This window comes from Heterodontus francisci, unplaced genomic scaffold (assembly GCF_036365525.1).
Source record: "Heterodontus francisci isolate sHetFra1 unplaced genomic scaffold, sHetFra1.hap1 HAP1_SCAFFOLD_1085, whole genome shotgun sequence".
In the NCBI taxonomy this organism is placed as follows: domain Eukaryota; kingdom Metazoa; phylum Chordata; class Chondrichthyes; order Heterodontiformes; family Heterodontidae; genus Heterodontus; species Heterodontus francisci.
Window position 1 is genome coordinate 35,341 of NW_027140531.1, and position 22,491 is coordinate 57,831.

General features: G+C 55.5%; 1 protein-coding gene and 1 long non-coding RNA gene across 2 annotated transcripts in view; one reads left to right on the plus strand and one right to left on the minus strand.

The window, feature by feature from the left end:
- The window catches only part of LOC137360067 (uncharacterized), a 33,865-nt gene extending 21,179 nt beyond the window's left edge, over positions 1 to 12,686 (plus strand). The window contains exons 2-3 of the long non-coding RNA XR_010971698.1: positions 11,324 to 11,490; positions 12,570 to 12,686. This is a non-coding gene — a long non-coding RNA (uncharacterized lncRNA). The remainder of the gene's footprint in view (positions 1 to 11,323; positions 11,491 to 12,569) is intronic.
- An 8,656-nt stretch (positions 12,687 to 21,342) lies between these two features.
- The window catches only part of LOC137360066 (tyrosine-protein phosphatase non-receptor type 18-like), a 52,575-nt gene continuing 51,426 nt past the window's right edge, over positions 21,343 to 22,491 (minus strand). Inside the window, exon 11 of the mRNA XM_068025657.1 lies at positions 21,343 to 21,426. Within this exon, the coding sequence (XP_067881758.1) occupies positions 21,343 to 21,426 (84 nt within the window). The remainder of the gene's footprint in view (positions 21,427 to 22,491) is intronic.

The window sequence follows — 22,491 nt, forward strand, 5'->3', positions numbered from 1 at the left end:
ACTGAGGGTGTGAAAGGGAGGGAACTGAGGGTGTGAAAGGGAGGGAACTGAGGGTGTGAAAGGGAGGGAACTGAGGGTGTGAAATGGAGGGCACTGAGGATGTGAAGTGGAGGGAACTGAGGATGTGAAGTGGAGGGAACTGAGGGTGTGAAGTGGAGGGAACTGAGGGTGTGAAGTGGAGGGAACTGAGGGTGTGAAAGGGAGGGAACTGAGGGTGTGAAATGGAGGAAACTGAGGGTTGAATTGGAGTGAACTGAGGGTGTGAAGTGGAGGGAACTCAGGGTTTATATGAAGGGAACTGTGGGTGTGAAGTGGAGGGAACTGAGGATTGAAATGGAGGGAACTGAGGGTTGAAATGGAGGGAACTGAGGGTGTGAAGTGGAGGGAACTGAGGGTGTGAAGTGGAGGGAACTGAGGGTTGAAATGGAGGGAACTGAGGGTTGAAATTGAGGGAACTGAGGGTTGAAATTGAGGGAACTGACGGTGTGAACTGGAGGGAACTGAGGGTGTGAAATGGAGGGAACTGAGGGTGTGAAGTGGAGGGAACTGAGGGTATGAAATGGAGGGAACTGAGGGTTGAAATGGAGGGAACTGAGGGTTGAAATGGAGGGAACTGAGGGTGTGAAGTGGAGGGAACTGAGGGTTGAAATGGAGGGAACTGAGGGTGTGAAGTGGAGGGAACTGAGGGTTGAAATGGAGGGAACTGAGGGTGTGAAGTGGAGGGAACTGAGGGTTGATATGGAGGGAACTGAGGGTGAGAAATGGAGGGATCTGCAGGTGAGAAATGGAGGGAACTGAGGGTATGAAAGGGAGGGAACTGAGGGTGTGAAGTGGAGGGAACTGAGGGTGTGAAGTGGAGGGAACTGAGGGTATGAAATGGAGGGAACTGAGGGTTGAAATGGAGGGAACTGAGGGTTGAAATGGAGGGAACTGAGGGTTGAAATGGAGGGAACTGAGGGTGTGAAGTGGAGGGAACTGAGGTTTGAAATGGAGGGAACTGAGGTTTGAAATGGAGGGAACTGAGGGTGTGAAGTGGAGGGAACTGAGGGTGTGAAGTGGAGGGAACTGAGGGTGTGAAGTGGAGGGAATTGAGTGTGTGAAGTGGAGGGAACTGAGTGTGTGGAGGGAACTGAGGGTTGAAATGGAGGGAACTCAGGGTGAGAAATGGAGGGATCTGCAGGTGAGAAATGGAGGGAACTGAGGGTGTGAAAGGGAGGGAAGTGAGGGTGTGCATTGGAGGGAACTGCGAGTGTGACACGGAGGAAACTGAGGGTGTGAATAGAGGGAGATGAGGATGAGAAATGGAGTGAACGGAGGGTGTGATATGGAGGGAGGTGAGGGTGTGAAATGGAGGCAACTGAGGGTGTGAAAGGGAGGCAACTGAGGGTGTGAAAGGGAGGCAACTGACGGTGTGAAGTGGAGGGAACTGAGGGTTGAAATGCAGGAAACTCAGGGTGAGAAATGGAGGGAACTGAGGGTGAGAAATGGAGGGACTTGAGGGTGTGAAGTGAAGGGAACTGAGGGTTGAAATTGAGGGAACTGAGGGTGTGAAAGGGAGGGAACTGAGGGTCTGAAATGGAGGGAACTGAGGGTTGAAAGGGAGGGAACTGAGGGTTGAAAGGGAGGGAACTGAGGGTGTGAAAGGGAGGGAACTGAGGGTGTGAAAGGGAGGGAACTGAGGGTGTGAAGTGGAGGGAACTGAGAGTGTGAAGTGGAGGGAACTGAGGGTTGAAATGGAGGGAACTGAGGGTTGAAATGGAGGGAACTGAGGGTGTGAAAGGAAGGGAACTGAGGGTGTGAAAGGAAGGGAACTGAGGGTGTGAAGTGGAGGGAACTGAGGGTTGAAATGGAGGGAACTGAGGGTTGAAATGGAGGGAACTGAGGGTGTGAAGTGGAGGGAACTGAGGGTTGAAATGGAGAGAACTGAGGGTGTGAAAGGGAGGGAACTGAGGGTGTGAAAGGGAGGGAACTGAGGGTCTGCAATGGAGGGAACCCAGGGTGAGAAATGGAGGGAACCCAGGGTGAGAAATGGAGGGAACTGAGGGTGTGAATGGAGGGAGATGAGGATGAGAAATGGGGTGAATGGAGGGTGTGATATGGAGGGAGATGAGGGTTGAAATGGAGGGAACTGAGGGTTGAAATGGAGGGAACTGAGGGTTGAAATGGAGGGAACTGAGGGTTGAGATGGAGGTAAATGAGGGTGTGAAATGGAGGCAACTGAGGGTGTGAAAGGGAGGGAACTGGGTGTGAAGTGGAGGGAACTGAGGGTTGAAATGGGGGGAACTGAGGGTTGAAATGGGGGGAACTGAGGGTTGAAATGGGGGGAACTGAGGGTTGAAATGGGGGGAACTGAGGGTTGAAATGGGGGGAACTGAGGGTTGAAATGGGGGGAACTCAGGGTGAGAAATGGAGGGAACTGAGGGTGAGAAATGGAGGGACTTGAGGGTGTGAAGTGGAGGGAACTGAGGGTGTGAAACGGAGGGAACTGAGGGTCTGAAACGGAGGGAACTGAGGGTTGAACTGGAGGGAACTGAGGGTGTGAACTGGAGGGAACTGAGGGTTGAAATGGAGGGAACTGAGGGTTGAAATGGAGGGAACTGAGGGTGTGAAGTGGAGGGAACCGAGGGTTGAAATGGAGGGAACCCAGGGTGAGAAATGGAGGGAGATGAGGGTGTGAAAGGGAGGGAAGTGAGGGTGTGCATTGGAGGGAACTGAGAGTGTGAAATGGAGGAAACGGAGGGTGTGAATGGAGGGAGATGAGGATGAGAAATGGATTGAACGGAGGGTGTGAATGGAGGGAGATGAGGATGAGAAATGGAGGGAACGGAGGGTATGAAATGGAGGGAACGGAGGGTGTGAAATGGAGGGAGGTGAGGGTGTGAAATGGAGGGAACTGAGGGTTGAAATGGAGGGAACTGAGGGTGTGAAGTGGAGGGAACTGAGGGTGTGAAGTGGAGGGAACTGAGGGTTGAAATGGAGGGAACCCAGGGTGAGAAATGGAGGGAACTGAGGGTGAGAAATGGAGGGAACTGAGGGTGAGAAATGGAGGGAGATGAGGGTGTGAAAGGGAGGGAAGTGAGGGTGTGCATTGGAGGGAACTGAGAGTGTGAAATGGAGTGAGCGGAGGGTGTGATATTGTGGGAGATGAGGGTGTGAAATGGAGGGAGATGAGGGTTGAAATGGAGGGAACTGAGGGTTGAGATGGAGGAAACGGAGGGTGTGTAATGGAGGGAAATGAGGGTGTGAAATGGAGGCAACTGAGTGTGTGAAATGGAGGGAGGTGAGGGTGTGAAATGGAGGGAACTGAGGGTTGAAATGGAAGGAACTGAGGGTGTGAAATGGAAGGAACTGAGGGTGTGAAATGGAAGGAACTGAGGGAGATGAGGATGAGAAATGGAGGGAACTGAGGGTTGAAATGGAGGGAACTCAGGGTATGAAATTGAGGGAACTGAGGGTTAAAATGGAGGGAAGTGAGGGTGTGAAGTGGAGGGAACTGAGGGTGTGAAGTGGAGGGAACTGAGGGTGTGAAGTGGAGGGAACTGAGGGTGTGAAAGGGAGGGAACTGAGGGTGTGAAAGGGAGGAAACTGAGGGTTGAATTGGAGTGAACTGAGGGTGTGAAGTGGAGGGAACTCAGGGTTTATATGAAGGGAACTGAGGGTGTGAAGTGGAGGGAACTGAGGGTTGAAATGGAGGGAACTGAGGGTTGAAATGGAGGGAACTGAGGGTTGAAATGGAGGGAACTGAGGGTGTGAAGTGGAGGGAACTGAGGGTGTGAAGTGGAGGGAACTGAGGGTTGAAATTGAGGGAACTGAGGGTTGAAATTGAGGGAACTGACGGTGTGAAGTGGAGGGAACTGAGGGTGTGAAATGGAGGGAACTGAGGGTGTGAAATGGAGGGAACTAAGGGTGTGAAGTGGAGGGAACTGAGGGTATGAAATGGAGGGAACTGAGGGTTGAAATGGAGGGAACTGAGGGTGTGAAGTGGAGGGAACTGAGGGTTGAAATGGAGGGAACTGAGGGTGTGAAGTGGAGGGAACTGAGGGTTGAAATGGAGGGAACTGAGGGTGTGAAGTGGAGGGAACTGAGGGTTGATATGGAGGGAACTTAGGGTGAGAAATGGAGGGATCTGCAGGTGAGAAATGGAGGGAACTGAGGGTATGAAAGGGAGGGAACTGAGGGTGTGAAGTGGAGGGAACTGAGGGTGTGAAGTGGAGGGAACTGAGGGTTGAAATGGAGGGAACTGAGGGTTGAAATGGAGGGAACTGAGGGTGTGAAGTGGAGGGAACTGAGGTTTGAAATGGAGGGAACTGAGGTTTGAAATGGAGGGAACTGAGGGTGTGAAGTGGAGGGAACTGAGGGTTGAAATGGAGGGAACTGAGGGTGTGAAGTGGAGGGAATTGAGTGTGTGAAGTGGAGGGAACTGAGTGTGTGGAGGGAACTGAGGGTTGAAATGGAGGGAACTCAGGGTGAGAAATGGAGGGATCTGCAGGTGAGAAATGGAGGGAACTGAGGGTGTGAAAGGGAGGGAAGTGAGGGTGTGCATTGGAGGGAACTGCGAGTGTGACACGGAGGAAACTGAGGGTGTGAATAGAGGGAGATGAGGATGAGAAATGGAGTGAACGGAGGGTGTGAAATGGAGGCAACTGAGGGTGTGAAAGGGAGGCAACTGAGGGTGTGAAAGGGAGGCAACTGAGGGTGTGAAAGGGAGGCAACTGACGGTGTGAAGTGGAGGGAACTGAGGGTTGAAATGCAGGAAACTCAGGGTGAGAAATGGAGGGAACTGAGGGTGAGAAATGGAGGGACTTGAGGGTGTGAAGTGAAGGGAACTGAGGGTTGAAATTGAGGGAACTGAGGGTGTGAAAGGGAGGGAACTGAGGGTCTGAAATGGAGGGAACTGAGGGTTGAAAGGGAGGGAACTGAGGGTGTGAAAGGGAGGGAACTGAGGGTGTGAAGTGGAGGGAACTGAGAGTGTGAAGTGGAGGGAACTGAGGGTTGAAATGTAGGGAACTGAGGGTTGAAATGGAGGGAACTGAGGGTGTGAAAGGAAGGGAACTGAGGGTGTGAAAGGAAGGGAACTGAGGGTGTGAAGTGGAGGGAACTGAGGGTTGAAATGGAGGGAACTGAGGGTTGAAATGGAGGGAACTGAGGGTGTGAAGTGGAGGGAACTGAGGGTTGAAATGGAGGGAACTGAGGGTGTGAAAGGGAGGGAACTGAGGGTGTGAAAGGGAGGGAACTGAGGGTCTGCAATGGAGGGAACCCAGGGTGAGAAATGGAGGGAACTGAGGGTGTGAATGGAGGGAGATGAGGATGAGAAATGGAGTGAACGGAGGGTGTGATATGGAGGGAGATGAGGGTTGAAATGGAGGGAACTGAGGGTTGAAATGGAGGGAACTGAGGGTTGAGATGGAGGTAAATGAGGGTGTGAAATGGAGGCAACTGAGGGTGTGAAAGGGAGGGAACTGGGTGTGAAGTGGAGGGAACTGACGGTGTGAAGTGGAGGGAACTGACGGTGTGAAGTGGAGGGAACTGACGGTGTGAAGTGGAGGGAACTGAGGGTTGAAATGGGGGGAACTGAGGGTTGAAATGGGGGGAACTGAGGGTTGAAATGGGGGGAACTGAGGGTTGAAATGGGGGGAACTGAGGGTTGAAATGGGGGGAACTGAGGGTTGAAATGGGGGGAACTGAGGGTTGAAATGGGGGGAACTCAGGGTGAGAAATGGAGGGAACTGAGGGTGAGAAATGGAGGGACTTGAGGGTGTGAAGTGGAGGGAACTGAGGGTGTGAAACGGAGGGAACTGAGGGTCTGAAACGGAGGGAACTGAGGGTTGAAATGGAGGGAACTGAGGGTGTGAACTGGAGGGAACTGAGGGTGTGAACTGGAGGGAACTGAGGGTTGAAATGGAGGGAACTGAGGGTTGAAATGGAGGGAACTGAGGGTTGAAATGGAGGGAACGTAGGGTTGAAATGGAGGGAACTGAGGGTGTGAAGTGGAGGGAACCGAGGGTGTGAAGTGGAGGGAACCGAGGGTTGAAATGGAGGGAACCCAGGGTGAGAAATGGAGGGAGATGAGGGTGTGAAAGGGAGGGAAGTGAGGGTGTGCATTGGAGGGAACTGAGAGTGTGAAATGTAGGAAACGGAGGGTGTGAATGGAGGGAGATGAGGATGAGAAATGGATTGAACGGAGGGTGTGAATGGAGGGAGATGAGGATGAGAAATGGAGGGAACGGAGGGTATGAAATGGAGGGAACGGAGGGTGTGAAATGGAGGGAGGTGAGGGTGTGAAATGGAGGGAACTGAGGGTTGAAATGGAGGGAACTGAGGGTTGAAATGGAGGGAACTGAGGTTGTGAAGTGGAGGGAACTGAGGGTTGAAATGGAGGGAACCCAGGGTGAGAAATGGAGGGAACTGAGGGTGAGAAATGGAGGGAACTGAGGGTGAGAAATGGAGGGAGATGAGGGTGTGAAAGGGAGGGAAGTGAGGGTGTGCATTGGAGGGAACTGAGAGTGTGAAATGGAGTGAGCGGAGGGTGTGATATTGTGGGAGATGAGGGTGTGAAATGGAGGGAGATGAGGGTTGAAATGGAGGGAACTGAGGGTTGAGATGGAGGAAACGGAGGGTGTGTAATGGAGGGAAATGAGGGTGTGAAATGGAGGCAACTGAGTGTGTGAAATGGAGGAAGCTGAGGGTGTGAAATGGCGGAAAGTGAGGGTGTGAAATGGAGGCAACTGAGGGTGTGAAATGGAGGAAACTGAGGGTGTGAATGGAGGGAGATGAGGATGAGAAATGGAGGGAACGGAGGGTATGAAATGGAGGGAACGGAGGGTGTGAAATGGAGGGAGGTGAGGGTGTGAAATGGAGGGAACTGAGGGTTGAAATGGAAGGAACTGAGGGTGTGAAATGGAAGGAACTGAGGGTGTGAAATGGAAGGAACTGAGGGAGGGAATGGAGGGAGATGAGGATGAGAAATGGAGGGAACTGAGGGTTGAAATGGAGGGAACTCAGGGTATGAAATTGAGGGAACTGAGGGTTAAAATGGAGGGAAGTGAGGGTGTGAAATGGAGGGAACTGAGGGTTGATATGGAGGGAACTGAGGGTGTGAAGTGAAGGGAACTGAGGGTTGAAATGGAGGGAACGCAGGGTGAGAAATGGAGGGAACTGAGGGTGAGAATTGGAGGGAACTGAGGGTGAGAATTGGAGGGAACTGAGGGTGTGAAATGGAGAGAACTGAGGGTGTGAATGGAGGGAGACGAGGAAGAGAAATGTAATGAACGGAGGGTGTGAAATGGAGGGAGATGAGGATGTGAAATGGAGGGAGATGAGGGTGTGAAATGGAGGGAGATGAGGGTGTGAAATGGAGGGACATGAGGGTTGAAATGGAAGGAACTGAGGGTGTGAAATGGAGGAAACTGAGGGTGTGAAATGGCGGGAACTGAGGGAGGGAATGGAGGGAGATGAGGATGAGAAATGGAGGGAACTGAGGGTTGAAATGGAGGGAACTCAGGGTATGAAATTGAGGGAACTGAGGGTTGAAATGGAGGGAAGTGAGGGTGTGATATGGAGGGAACTGAGGGTGTGAAGTGAAGGGAACTGAGGGTTGAAATGGAGGGAACTGAGAGTGTGAAATGGAGGGAACAGAGAGTGTGAAATGGAGGGAACTGAGGGTGTGAATGGAGGGAGACGAGGATGAGAAATGTAATGAACGGAGGGTGTGAAATGGAGGGAGATGAGGGTGTGAAATGGAGGGTGTGGAATGGAGGGACATGAGGGTGTGAAATGGAGGGAACTGAGGGTGTGAAATGGAGGGAACTGAGGGTGAGAAATGGAGGGAACTGAGAGTGTGAAATGGAGGAAACTGAGGGTGTGAATGGAGGGAGATGAGGATGAGAAATGGAGGGACTGGAGGGTATGAAATGGAGGGAACGGAGGGTGTGAAATGGAGGGAACTTAGGGTTGAAATGGAAGGTACTGAGGGTGTGAAATGGAGGAAACTGAGGGTGTGAAATGGAGGGAGATGAGGGTGTGAAATGGAGGGACATGAGAGTGTGAAATGGAGGGACATGAGAGTGTGAAATGGAGGGTACGGAGGGTGTGAAATGGAAGGAACTGAGGCTGTGAAATGGAGGAAACTCGGTATGAAATGGAGGAAACTCGGTATGAAATGGAGGGAACTGAGGGTTGAAATGGAGGGAACTGAGGGTTGAAATGGAGGGAACTGAGGGTTGAAATGGAGGGAACTCAGGGTATGAAATTGAGGGAACTGTGGGTTGAAATGGAGGGAAGTGAGGGTGTGAAGTGGAGGGAACTGAGGGTTGATATGGAGGGAACTGAGGGTGTGAAGTGGAGGGAACTGAGGTTTGAAATGGAGGGAACTCAGGGTGAGAAATGGAGGGAACTGAGGGTGAGAAATGGAGGGAACTGCAGGTGAGAAATGGAGGGAAGTGAGGGTGTGAAAGGGAGGGAAGTGAGGGTGTGCATTGGAGGGAACTGAGAGTGTGAAATGGAGGAAACGGAGGGTGTGAATGGAGGGAGATGAGGATGAGAAATGTAATGAACGGAGGGTGTGAAATGGAGGGAGATGAGGGTGTGAAATGGAGGCAATTGAGGGTGTGAAATGGAGGAAACAGAGTTGAAATGGAGGCAACTGAGGGTGTGAAATGGAGGGAACTGAGGGTGTGAATGGAGGGAGTTGAGGATGAGAAATGGAGGAACGGAGGGTATGAAATGGAGGGACATGAGGGTGTGAAATGGAGGGTACGGAGGGTGTAAATGAAGGGAGATGAGGATGAGAAATGGAGGGAATGGAGGGTGTGAAATGGAGGGAACTGAGGATGTAAATGGAGGGAAATTAGGGTGACAAATGGAGGGAACTGAGGGTGAGAAATGGAGGGAACTGAGGGTGTAAATGGAGGGAAATTAGGGTGACAAATGGAGGGAACTGAGGGTGAGAAATGGAGGGAACTGAGGGTGTAAATGGAGGAAACGGAGGGTGTGAATGGAGGGAGATGAGGATGAGAAGTGGAGGGAACTGAGTTGTGAAATGGAGGGAGATGAGGATGAGAAGTGGAGGGAACTGAGGGTGTGAAATTGAGGGAGATGAGGATGAGAAATGGAGGGACCGGAGGGTATGAAATGGAGGGAACGGAGGGTGTGAAATGGAGGGAGATGAGGGTGTGAAATGGAGGGAACTTAGGGTTGAAATGGAAGGTACTGAGGGTGTGAAATGGAGGAAATTGAGGGTGTGAATGGAGGGAACTGAGGGTGTGAATGGAGGGAGATGAGGATGAGAAATGGAGGAAACGGAGGGTATGAAATGGAGGGAGATGAGGGTGTGAAATGGAGGGACATGAGAGTGTGAAATGGAGGGTACGGAGGGTGTGAAATGGAAGGAACTGAGGCTGTGAAATGGAGGAAACTCGGTATGAAATGGAGGGAACTGAGGGTTGAAATGGAGGGAACTGAGGGTTGAAATGGAGGGAACTGAGGGTTGAAATGGAGGGAACTGAGGGTTGAAATGGAGGGAACTGAGGGTTTAAATGGAGGGAACTGAGGGTTTAAATGGAGGGAACTCAGGGTATGAAATTGAGGGAACTGTGGGTTGAAATGGAGGGAAGTGAGGGTGTGAAGTGGAGGGAACTGAGGGTTGATATGGAGGGAACTGAGGGTGTGAAGTGGAGGGAACTGAGGGTGTGAAGTGGAGGGAACTGAGGTTTGAAATGGAGGGAACTCAGGGTGAGAAATGGAGGGAACTGAGGGTGAGAAATGGAGGGAACTGCAGGTGAGAAATGGAGGGAAGTGAGGGTGTGAAAGGGAGGGAAGTGAGGGTGTGCATTGGAGGGAACTGAGAGTGTGAAATGGAGGAAACGGAGGGTGTGAATGGAGGGAGATGAGGATGAGAAATGTAATGAACGGAGGGTGTGAAATGGAGGGAGATGAGGGTGTGAAATGGAGGCAACTGAGGGTGTGAAATGGAGGAAACAGAGTTGAAATGGAGGCAACTGAGGGTGTGAAATGGAGGGAACTGAGGGTGTGAATGGAGGGAGTTGAGGATGAGAAATGGAGGAACGGAGGGTATGAAATGGAGGGAACTGAGGGTTGAAATGGAGGGAACTGAGGGTTGAAATGGAGGGAACTGAGGGTTGAAATGGAGGGAACTGAGGGTTGAAATGGAGGGAACTGAGGGTTTAAATGGAGGGAACTGAGGGTTTAAATGGAGGGAACTCAGGGTATGAAATTGAGGGAACTGTGGGTTGAAATGGAGGGAAGTGAGGGTGTGAAGTGGAGGGAACTGAGGGTTGATATGGAGGGAACTGAGGGTGTGAAGTGGAGGGAACTGAGGGTGTGAAGTGGAGGGAACTGAGGTTTGAAATGGAGGGAACTCAGGGTGAGAAATGGAGGGAACTGAGGGTGAGAAATGGAGGGAACTGCAGGTGAGAAATGGAGGGAAGTGAGGGTGTGAAAGGGAGGGAAGTGAGGGTGTGCATTGGAGGGAACTGAGAGTGTGAAATGGAGGAAACGGAGGGTGTGAATGGAGGGAGATGAGGATGAGAAATGTAATGAACGGAGGGTGTGAAATGGAGGGAGATGAGGGTGTGAAATGGAGGCAACTGAGGGTGTGAAATGGAGGAAACAGAGTTGAAATGGAGGCAACTGAGGGTGTGAAATGGAGGGAACTGAGGGTGTGAATGGAGGGAGTTGAGGATGAGAAATGGAGGAACGGAGGGTATGAAATGGAGGGACATGGGGGTGTGAAATGGAGGGTACGGAGGGTGTAAATGAAGGGAGATGAGGATGAGGAATGGAGGGTGTGAAATGGAGGGAACTGAGGGTGTAAATGGAGGGAAATTAGGGTGACAAATGGAGGGAACTGAGGGTGAGAAATGGAGGGAACTGAGGGTGTAAATGGAGGGAAATTAGGGTGACAAATGGAGGGAACTGAGGGTGAGAAATGGAGGGAACTGAGGGTGTAAATGGAGGAAACGGAGGGTGTGAATGGAGGGAGATGAGGATGAGAAGTGGAGGGAACGGAGTTGTGAAATGGAGGGAGATGAGGATGAGAAGTGGAGGGAACTGAGGGTGTGAAATGGAGGGAGATGAGGATGAGAAATGGAGGGAGATGAGGATGAGAAATGGAGGGAACAGAGGGTGTGAAATGGAGGGAGATGAGGATGAGAAATGGAGGGAGATGAGGATGAGAAATGGAGGGAGATGAGGATGAGAAGTGGAGGGAACTGAGGGCGTGGAAGAAATCCAAATTTGCCAGCCTTGGGATCCCAACGCACCTGGGAAATTGCCGATTGAAAAAACTCTCCGTTTCCGTTCCCAGGCCGCTGGCCGTTCCACTCGGCTGCTCCGCCGGGCTGATCCCGTTCCACGTGCATTAGCGGCCGCCCCCACCCCCGGCCCCCGGGATGTCGGAACATGAGATAGCCTTCGTCTGTCCCCCGGGACACGAATCCCATCCGGAGTCTGGGGGAGAAGCCGGCCGCAACGGTGAGTGTTTGCCTTTGCCGCCTTCGTCGGACTGGCCAAGCGTATCCCACAACGGGAAGGTCGGAGTGCAGGGCGTGGGATGCGGGTGTTCGCTGCAACCTTAAGTACCCCCCCCCCCCCCACCCCAGTCCAATCCCACTCTGCCTCACCCTGAGCGATATCGAAACTCATTTACCCAGCGACGTGCCCATTCTGCCAGTTTATTAACATCCTCCCGTAGCTTGTTGCGCCCCTCCTCTGTATTACCTCCGCCCACCCATCAAACGCGAGGTGACTCCAAAACTGTCCTGGAGGTTTCGATTATACTTAGGACCAGGGATGGCAGGTGGCAGCTGAAGTTCAAATGTCGAGAAACGCAGACTGCGTTTCACATGGAGGCACAAAGAAAAAAAATCCAGGAATGGACAACAAACCAAAGCCTTTGCAACAATGCTCTGTGGCAAAGAGAGAAGCAAACTGGACGGGTTCCATACCGAGCCGAAATAGTCAGGTGACCTTCTCCACACTGGTGAGACTGCACTTAGGATGCAGTGTACAGTTCCCGTCGCCAAATATACTGCAGCAAGTGACTCACCTCCCGACTCCCCAAAGCCTGTCCACCGCCGACAATTGAGGCACAAGTCAGGATTGTGAATGTGTGCATTTTTGCTTCATGTTCCTTTGTCACGAGTTGACTAATTATGAAAGCGCCGGGGCGTCAAGAATCGGCCAATGGAGGGATGAGAAGCCTCCACGTACCCATTGGCCGCGGATAGGCGGGGGAGTAATCGCGATTTGCCTTTCGCAGATCCGTGCTGGCTTTCCTTAATTAATTATTTGATCCACTATTTGTCCGAGTGACTGTTAACTTTGTCCCGGACGATCGGCTCTTAAAAGAGGGACTAGCCGCGTTGCCCTCGCAGAGGGCCTGCGAGGAGACGACAAGGGGCCGAACGGCCTCCTTCTGTGCTGTGAGAGTGGGTCGGGGGTCGGGAGGGGGGTCAGAGGCCAAAGGTCGTGTGGAAAGATGTCTACCAGTTGTGTGGGGTGCCGCTTGTTAACTTAACCTCCAGCCTCTTCTCCCCCTTTCCCCAAAAAAGACAAGGGCGGAGACGGTTACTCGTCCGACAGCCAGCGACCCCTCGCCAGAGACGGGTTCTGCACCAATGAGAGCTCGCGGCTCAGATCGAGTCACGGGGGACCGGTGTCCGAAGCACAACGAGGTAAAAACGCTCGGAAAGTGGACGAGGGTGAACAAAGCGTAGCGCTGGGGGTGGGGGGGGGGTGGCTCTCTCTTTCTCTCTCCCTCTTTCTGTCTGGAGCTCAGTGCCGAGAGCAGGGTAGGTGTTCTGTGAGGGCAAAACACCTCTCCTCTGTCCCTCAGATGTCATCAGGCATCAGCGCTGGTGGGCGGTCGGGGTGGGGGGGGGGGGGGTGTTATTCCGCCATGGTGGGCGTCACAGCTGAGCTGCAAAGTGTGCCAGAGAGAAAGAGAGAGAGCGTGTGAGGGAAAGAGAGGAACAGACAGGGTTCCGAAGAAGATTAGTGCCTGCACTCAGTCCCTCACTGTTTAACATGCTCCATTAAATGTTTTTTGCTGAGGTTGTGGGGGGAGGAAATCCCTGAGGTGTCATGTGGGGATCAATTAGCGCGTGGATTCGGAAGGCAGACTTGCACTAAAACAGCGTTCAGTCCTGTCCCAACTGCAGTCCATTCAACACAGCACTTCAAAACACAACCTCTGCTATCCTGGCAGCAAGTGCAGAGGGTTTTTGTTTTGCACAGCAAGATCCCAGCGCAGTGACTCCTCAAGTGAATTTGTTTCCTCTCACAGTGTAGAGTTTTCGTTTTTTTTTTAGTTTTAGAGATACAGCACTGAAACAGGCCCTTCGGCCCGCCGAGTCTGTGCCGACCATCAACCAGCCATTTATACTAATCCTCCACTAATCCCATATTCCTGCCACATCCCCACCTGTCCCTATATTTCCCTACCACCTACCTATACTAGGGACAATTTATAATGGCCAATTAACCTATCAACCTGCAGGTCTTTGGCATGAGGGAGGAAACCGGAGCACCCGGAGGAAACCCACGCAGACACAAGGAGAACTTGCAAACTCCACACAGGCAGTACCCGGAATCGAACCCGGGTCACTGGAGCTGTGAGGCTGTGGTGCTAACCACTGCGCCACTGTGCCGCCCTTAAGGAGGGAGCTTTACTCTGTATCTAACCCCCGTTTTTTTTTTTCCCAAGGTGGCCTTTATACCCCAGGCCCCTTTTATATTTTTCACATCGAGGGGGCCTTTATCCCTCAGGCCCCCTTTATGTACATATTTACAGTTTTAAAATAACTTTATTAAAACAGATAAATAAACAAAAAACTCAAATTAAAATGCCATTCTCGGCGTCGACGATGCACTCCAGTCCCTGCGGTGCCCACCGGTCGCGGAAGGCCTCAAGCGTACCGGCGGACACCGCATGCTCCTTTTCCAGGGACACCCGGGCGCGAACGTAACCGCGGAAGAGGGGCAGGCAATCGGGGAGGACGGACCCCCCGACGGCCCGCAACCTGGACCTGTGAATTGCCACCTTGGCCAGGCCCAGGAGCAGACCGACGAGGAGATCCTCCTCCCGGCCCGAGCCCCTCCGCACCGGGTGCCCAAAGATCAGGAGCGTGGGACTGAAGTGCAGCCAGAATTTGAGGAGCAGCCCCTTCAGATACTCAAATAGGGACTGCAACCTCGCACACTCCGTATAAACGTGGAACACGGACTCGTCCAGGCCGCAGAAAGTACAGGTGGCCTGGGAGTCCGTGAACCTACTTAAAAGCCTATTGCACGGGACTGCTCTGTGCAGCACCCTCCACCCCAGGTCCCCGATGTAAAGGGGGAAGACTCCCGCGTAGAGAGACCTCCATCGGGGTTTCCCCTCGCCGCCAGATGGCAACGCGGACCGCCAGGGCGTGTCCGGCCGGCTGACGAGGGCGAGGAAGTGGAGAGTGTGCAGGAGCAGCCCGTACAGGAAACCCCTCCGCGCCGATTGGAATGGCACGGAGGGCATTTCCGAGAGGCGGCTCGGGTTGTGCGGGACCGGCTCCCGAGGAGGGTTTCGGGGCCTGGGTCCGATGAGCAGTTCCGGCCGAGCGGGGGTCAGCTCGGCCGGGATCGCTCCGCACTCCCGAGCCCCCTCGCCACCCGCAGTGAGGGGCGTCCCGGGGGTTCCGGCTACTCCTCCGCCCGCCGGACCGTCCCCGGAGTCGGCCGCCCGGACAGCCGAGGCGCTCTCCTCCGCCGGCGGGGGAGCGCCCTGACTGGAGGCGACCATGTTCCAGACTCGGAAAAGATCCCGGTAAAAGACAGGCAACTCCCTCAGAGAGGCGCGGCTAACGGACTCCACCGGGAGCTGCGTGTCGTCTTGAAGGCAGTGACAATGGCGGAAAAAATACGTCGCCAGCGCACACCATCTGGGAGGACGCTCGACGTACAGGTATCTCTGCAGGGTCCGAAGGCGGAGAGTCGCAGCCTGGGTGCGGACGCACACCAGCGACTGGCCGCCCTCCTCGATCGGGAGACTCAGGGCCGCGGCAGAGACCCAGTGTTTCCTCTTGCCCCAGAAGAAATCGACGAGTTTCTTCTGGATCTTGGTGGCAAATACAGGGGGCGGGGCCAAAGTGACCAACCGGTACCACAGCATGGAGGCCACCAGTTGGTTTATGACCAACGCTCGGCCCCTGTAGGAAAGCACTCGGAGCAGTCCTGTCCAGCGCCCCAGCCGAGCGGTGACATTCGCCTCCAACTCCTGCCAGTTTGCCGGCCAGGCTTCCTCAGCGGGGCTAAGGTGGACTCCCAGATAGAGGAGGTGCGTGGTGCTCCACGCAAAAGGTGTCATCTCCTCCGGCAGGGAGTCCACCCGCCACTGACCAACCAGGAGTCCGGAACATTTCTCCCAATTGATCCTCGCGGAGGACGCGGCAGAAAAGGTCTGCTGGCAGTCGCGCATCCTCCGCAAGTCAACGGGATCTGTGACCGCGAGGAGCACGTCGTCAGCGTAAGCCGAGAGGACGACCCGCATGGCCGGCTCGCGCAGAGCCAATCCCGTCAACCTCCTGCGAAGCAGGCACAGGAAGGGCTCCACGCAGATGGTATACAATTGGCCGGACATGGGGCACCCCTGACGCACTCCTCTCCGAAAGCGAAGGGGCGCCGTCAAGGACCTGTTAACTTTGACTAGACACTCTGCGGCGGCGTATAAAAGTCGGACCCGGGCCACAAAATGCGGCCCGAGTCCGAAAGCGCGCAGAGTCCCGAAAAGGTAATCGTGATCCACCCTGTCGAACGCCTTCTCCTGATCGAGGGAGAGAAAGGCGACCGACTGACCAGTCCTCTGGGAAAGATGGATCAGGTCCCGGACCAGGTGGATGTTGTCCTGGATGGACCGGCCCGGGACCGTGTAGGACTGGTCGGGGTGGATCATGTGGGCCAGCACGGAGCCCAGGTGGGTAGACATAGCCCGGGCAAAGATCTTATAATCCGTGCTGAGGAGGGAGACCGGACGCCAGTTTTTAAGCAGGTGGAGATCGCCCCTCTTCGGCAGCAGGACGATGACCGCCCTGCGCCACGAGAGGGGCATCTCCCCGGTCGCCAGGCTTTCCCCCAGGACCCGCGCGTAATCGTCCCCCAGGACGTCCCAGAACGCCCTGAGGAACTCCACGGTCAACCCATCCAGCCCTGGGGATTTGCCCCTCGAGAGCTGGTGGAGGGCGCCAGTCAGCTCCGCCAATGTGAGCGGAGCCTCCAATCCTTCGGCGCCCTCCGGGCTGACCTGCGGCAGGTCCTCCCACAAAACTCTGCGCGCATCCTCGCTGGACGGATCCGGACAGAACAATGCACTGTAATAAGTACGGACCAGGAGGCCCATTCCCTCCGGATCCGTGATGGAGGATCCGTCGTCGGCCAGCAGCTCGATGAGCTGCTTACGGACCCCCCGCCATTTTTCCAGCGAGTAGAAGAAGGGTGAGGCGCGGTCCAAATCTTCCAGGATCTGGATCCGCGACCTCACGTACAGGCCTCGGGACCCTATGAGCTGCAGGTCCCTCAGCGCGCCCTTCTCTTTGTACGCCTGCCACAGGGCCGGGTCCACGACGGCATTACCGAGGCGGGACTCCAAGTCGAGTACCTCCCTCTCAAGGCGCCCGATCTCGGCTTCCCGCCTCTTGGTCGACCCCTTCGCGTACTCCTGACAGAAGACGTGGATGTGAGTCTTGTCCACATCCCATCATAGCCTCAAGGAGGGGAAGCCCCCCCGCTTCCTTCTCCAGTCGGCCCAGAATCGACAGAACGAGTCCCGAAATCGCTCGTCCTCCAGCAGCCGGTTGTTAAAGTGCCAGTATGCGGACCCCGCCCGCGTGCGGAGCGGAGTGAACTCCGCCCACACCAAGCGGTGGTCCGAGCACGGCACCAGCCGCATGGAGGCCGCCGAGACGCGGGAGACGTACGCCTGCGAAATGTAGAGGCGGTCGATTCGCGACCCTCCTCCTCCAGACCTCCACGTGAAGGCGCTGGAGTCGGGATGGAGATTCCGCCAGACGTCCACCAAGTTAAGGGAGCTGATCAGTCCCCTCAACTTCTCCACCGACGCTTGGCCGCGCTGGGAACCGGAGCGATCCCCCACCTCGAGGGTGCAGTTAAAATCCCCCCCGAGGATGATGCACTCGCCGCTATCGATGGAGCTCAAGAGAGCGGACACTTCTTCAAAGAAGCGCGCTTGCAACGCGCCGGGCCTGGGCGCGTACACGTTCACAAAGTGGAGCGGCACGCTACCCAGGCGAACGGTGAGGTGGAGCAAGTGGCCCGGCACTAGCTCCTTGACCCCCAAGATCTCCGGCTGAAAAGTCGGGGCCAACAAGATAGCCACCCCACTAGAAATAGGGGTGAGGTGACTCATGTAGACCCCACCCTGCCACTCCAGGAGCCAGGTGGCTTCGTCTCCCGGAACAGTGTGTGTTTCCTGCAGAAAGATCACCGCGTATCTCCCTTCCCTAAGGACTGAGAGATTGTGAAATCTGCGGTGAGCCCCTCTGCTGCCGTTGATGTTGAGGCTGGCTATTGTTATCTTCATGTCAAAGGTACTTAAAACCCGTCACCAACAGCTCACTGTGAGGAGGGAGTGGAAGTGCACCTGGCCTTCCACTCCCCCAGCAACCCATTGAGGAACACATTAAAACGGCGCCTCTCAACCAGTTTCACGCCCGCGCGCTTGCCCGTTATCTTCAGGGCAGCACGGACGGACTGGATGATCAGCGCCAGATTCGACCAGCGGTCGAGGGCCAGCTGAACTTTATTGCGGCAGCCCCTGCAAACCGCGTGGAATTCCCGGAGTTTCGCCGTGGGGATGAGAGGAGATTCGGTGGGAGGCACGAGGGACTCCACCACCTCACTGGTGATGGAATCAAGATCATCCTCCGTGCCCCCAACCAAATCCCCATCCTCCTCCGGGTCGTCACCGCCAGCGGCCGACACGCCCACCGCACACTGTGGGGCGGACGTCCCGGCCGCGCCAGCTGGTCCCGCCTCCGTCACGATCCCACCCCCAGGATCGATGGTGGAGGAGTCCTCTCTGGGTTCTATTGTGAAACTGGAGCCTGTAGGCACCAGCGGTTCAGGACTCCCCTCCACCTCCGTCCCCAGGCCAATGAGTGGTCCAGGGGAGACAGAAGTTCCCGACTCCGGAAAACCAGCCGGAGCTGAGACTGGAGGCGGAGAGAGGAGGCCATCTCCCGCTCCGCCAGCACCCACAGGCCCAGCAGATGGGGCAGCATTCTCGGTTATAACTGGGTCGGGTGTCCCCTGGTTGGTGGTGGACTCCGGCTGGGAGGCCCGACCCTCTGGGGCCTCGCCCTCCCCTTCATTCAGGGCACCCGACCCAGTAGCAGTGGCAGAATGGGCGGCGTCCCCAGGCTCCCCCACCACAAGCAGGGCCCCACTTACTCCTTCAGGAGGGGCCTCATGTACCGGGGCCTTCCCCTCCCCTCCATCCTGAGGAATAGGGAGCTCCTGCCCGGACTTTGTAGCCTTGGTGGTGGCGCTAGGGGGAACCTGAGGACCCGAAACAGGAGACAGTTCCCCTCCAACAGATGGGCCCCGCGCCTCAGGGCCCTGTGTTATTTCTGTGAGGGGGTGCCTTCTCCTCTTTTTCACACTAGGGCGCAGAGGCTCAGAGGCCTCCGCACCCTCCTTTTTTTTGGTCACCCTGGGCCTGAGCCCAGCCCTGGGACAGGTGGATTCCGTGAGAACGGGCTTTGGGCTGAGCTCAGGCTCGGGTTGTTTCAATGTGTCCAGGGGACGCGCCTCTTGATGTTTCTTTTGCCTCCACGTCTTCCTTCCACTCGGACGGGCACTCCCCTCCCCGCTGGAGGCTGTGAAAACCACAGCCTCCGGAACCGACTGAACGGTGTCTGTTGGATGTGTGGGGGGAGTGGGAGGACCCTGGGCCGCCGAGGTGGAGCTGGCGGCCGGGAGGTTGGGGCAGTTCTTACGAACATGCCCCACCCCCTTGCAGACGTGGCACCGCGCCCCGTCCGAGGTCCAAAAGACGCGGTAGGCCGTCCCCTGGAACTCCAAATTAAATTGGCCCTCCGTGTCCTCCTCCCGCGCCAGCTGCATAAATACCTGGCGGCGGAAGGAGTAGACATGTTGGAGGCTGTGCTCCCGAAGACCAAGCCGGACTGGGGTGATCCCCGACCTCACCTCCCCCATGTGGTGCAGGTGGGGAAGGAGGAGCTCACTGGGAATAAAGGGCGGGACGTTTGATAACATTATCCACTGCGCAGTGGCCCCTAGAGGGTCCACCGGCAGGAAAGTCCCACCCACAGTGAGCCCTTTATGCAGGGCCAGGGACACCGCCCGCTCGGTCTTCAGGAAGAACACAGCCTTCCCGTACATTTTTGAGGCTGCCACAATGGCCGAGGGGCCGACAACCTCGGCCATTGCCTTTACGCAGGCCTCTATAGACATATTGGGGTGGGGATAGCTCTTTACCCCATGGCTTGAAGTAATGAATTTAAAAAAGGTGACGGGGTCACACGGGTGGCCACAGAGGCTACAGCCGCATAGGTATGAGAAGGCCCCGCCACCGGTGATGATGGGCTTGCCATGGCTCAAGAGCCAAACCCACCCCCAATTTGCAGGTAAGCAAACAAATAAACAAAGAAACCCACTGGGAGGTTTGGGGAGAGGCTGAGGGTATACAGGAAATGGGAAAGACAGGCTGCAAGCGATGACTTTGCTTTTTTTCCCCTTAAAGGGTGGTACTCAGAGCACTGTAAACACTCCTGGTCTTCCGGTTGTGGGAGGGGTCTTCACCTGGGTCAACCGAAAGCTGCCCAGGCTCCAGTTCGATCCTTATGTCTCTATTAGCCAGGCAGCTTCAGCTGACTCAGGCTGGGCAATTGGGGTGGGGAGGGAGCTTCCCTGCAACTTTAGTGCAACTGCACAGCTCCCTACAGAATTCTATAGCCCCCACCCCTTGTTCTTCTGGCCTCTGTCACCTCCCACAACAGTCCAAACGAAATGAAAGTTTGGTGCTCAACACCCACCTCGAAATACAGCCTTTTTCAAAGTCTCTCCTCCTCTGCAGCAAAAGTTGTTGAAAGGTTTTTGCAGTTCCCTCCTCAGATCTCCCTCTCCAGCAACTGACTGCAGCACTGTCAGCTGCACCTCGTTGAGGCACTCGCACTCAGTATTCCCAATCAGAGAGGAGCCAATCCCAGTGCTGTACCTGTCCTGGGAGTGTTTGATGGGGACAGTGGAGAGGGAGCTTTACTCTGTATCTAACCCCCGTGCTGTCCCTGTCCTGGGAGTGTTTGATGGGGACAGTGTAGAGGGAGCTTTACTCTGTATCTAACCCCCGTACTGTACCTGTCCTGGGAGTGTTTGATGGGGACAGTGTAGAGAGAGCTTTACTCTGTATCTAACCCCCGTTTTAAAAAAAAATAACTTCATTAAAACCAGATAAATAAACAAAAAACTCAAATTAAAATGCCATTCTCGGCGTCGACGATGCACTCCAGTCCCTGCGGTGCCCACCGGTCGCGGAAGGCCTCAAGCGAACCGGCGGACACCGCATGCTCCTTTTCCAGGGACACCCGGGCAGCGAACGTAACCGCGGAAGAGGGGCAGGCAATCGGGGAGGATGGACCCCCCGACGGCCCACAACCTGGACCTGTGAATTGCCACCTTGGCCAGGCCCAGGAGCAGACCGACGAGGAGATCCTCCTCCCGGCCCAAGCCCCTCCGCACCGGGTGCCCAAAGATCAGGAGCGTGGGACTGAAGTGCAGCCAGAATTTGAGGAGCAGCCCCTTCAGATACTCAAAGAGGGGCTGCAACCTCGCACACTCCGTATAAACGTGGAAACACGGACTCGTCCAGGCCGCAGAAAGTACAGGTGGCCTGGGAGTCCGTGAACCGACTTAAAAGCCTATTGCACGGGACTGCTCTGTGCAGCACCCTCCACCCCAGGTCCCCGATGTAAAGGGGGAAGACTCCCGCGTAGAGAGACCTCCATCGGGGTTTCCCCTCGCCGCCAGATGGCAAAGCGGACCGCCAGGGCGTGTCCGGTCCGGCTGACGAGGGCGAGGAAGTGGAGAGTGTGCAGGAGCAGCCCGTACAGGAAACCCCTCCGCGCCGATTGGAATGGCACGGAGGGCATTTCCGAGAGGCGGCTCGGGTTGTGCGGGACCGGCTCCCGAGGAGGGTTTCGGGGCCTGGGTCCGGATGAGCAGTTTCCGGCCGAGCGGGGGTCAGATCGGCCAGGATCGCTCCGCACTCCCGAGTCCCCTCGCCACCCGCAGTGAGGGACGTCCCGGGGGTTTCGGCTACTCCTCCGCCCGCCGGACCGTCCCCCGGAGACGGCCGCTCCGGACAGCCGAGGCGCTCTCCTCCGCCGGCGGGGGAGCGCCCTGACTGGAGGCGACCATGTTCCAGACATCGGAAAAGATCCCGGTAAAAGACAGGCAACTCCTCAGAGAGGCGCGGCTAACGGACTCCACCGGGAGCTGCGTGTCGTCTTGAAGGCAGTGACACTGGCGGAAAAAAATACGTCGCCAGCGCACACCATCTGGGAGGACGCTCGACGTACAGGTATCTTTGCAGGGTCCGAAGGCGGAGAGGTCGCAGCCCTGGGTGCGGACGCACACCAGCGACTGACCGCCCTCCTCGATCGGGAGACTCAGGACCGCGGCAGAGACCCAGTGTTTCCTCTTGCCCCAGAAGAAATCGACGAGTTTCTTCTGGATCTTGGTGGCAAATCACAGGGGGCGGGGCCAAAGTGACCAACCGGTACCACAGCATGGAGGCCACCAGTTGGTTATGACCAACGCTCGGCCCCTGTAGGAAAGCACTCGGACGCAGTCCTGTCCAGCGCCCCAGATCCGAGCGGTGACTTTTCGCCTCCAACTCCTGCCAGTTTGCCGGCCAGGCTTCCTCAGCGGGGCTAAGGTGGACTCCCAGATAGAGGAGGTGCGTGGTGCTCCACGCAAAAGGTGTAGAGGGAGCTTTACTCTGTATCTAGAACCCCTGTGCTGTACCTGTCCTGGGGAGTGTTTGATGGGGACAGTGTAGAGGGAGCTTTACTCTGTATCTAACCCCCGTGCTGTACCTGTCTTGGGAGTGTTTGATGGGGGACAGTGTAGAGGGAGCTTTACTCTGTATCTAACCCCCGTGCAGTACCTGTCCTGGGAGTGTTTGATGGGGACAGTGTAGAGGGAGCTTTACTCTGTATCTAACCCCCGTGCTGTACCTGTCCTGGGAGTGTTTGATGGGGGACAGTGTAGAGGGAGCTTTACTCTGTATCTAGCCCCGTGCTGTCCCTGTCCTGGGAGTGTTTTGATGGGGGACAGTGTAGAGGGAGCTTTACTCTGTATCTAACCCCCGTGCTGTACCTGTCCTGGGAAGTGTTTGATGCCCATACTTGCTGTTTGCTGAAGACTGATGTTGAATTTTACTATTTCTCTCTCTCTCTTTCA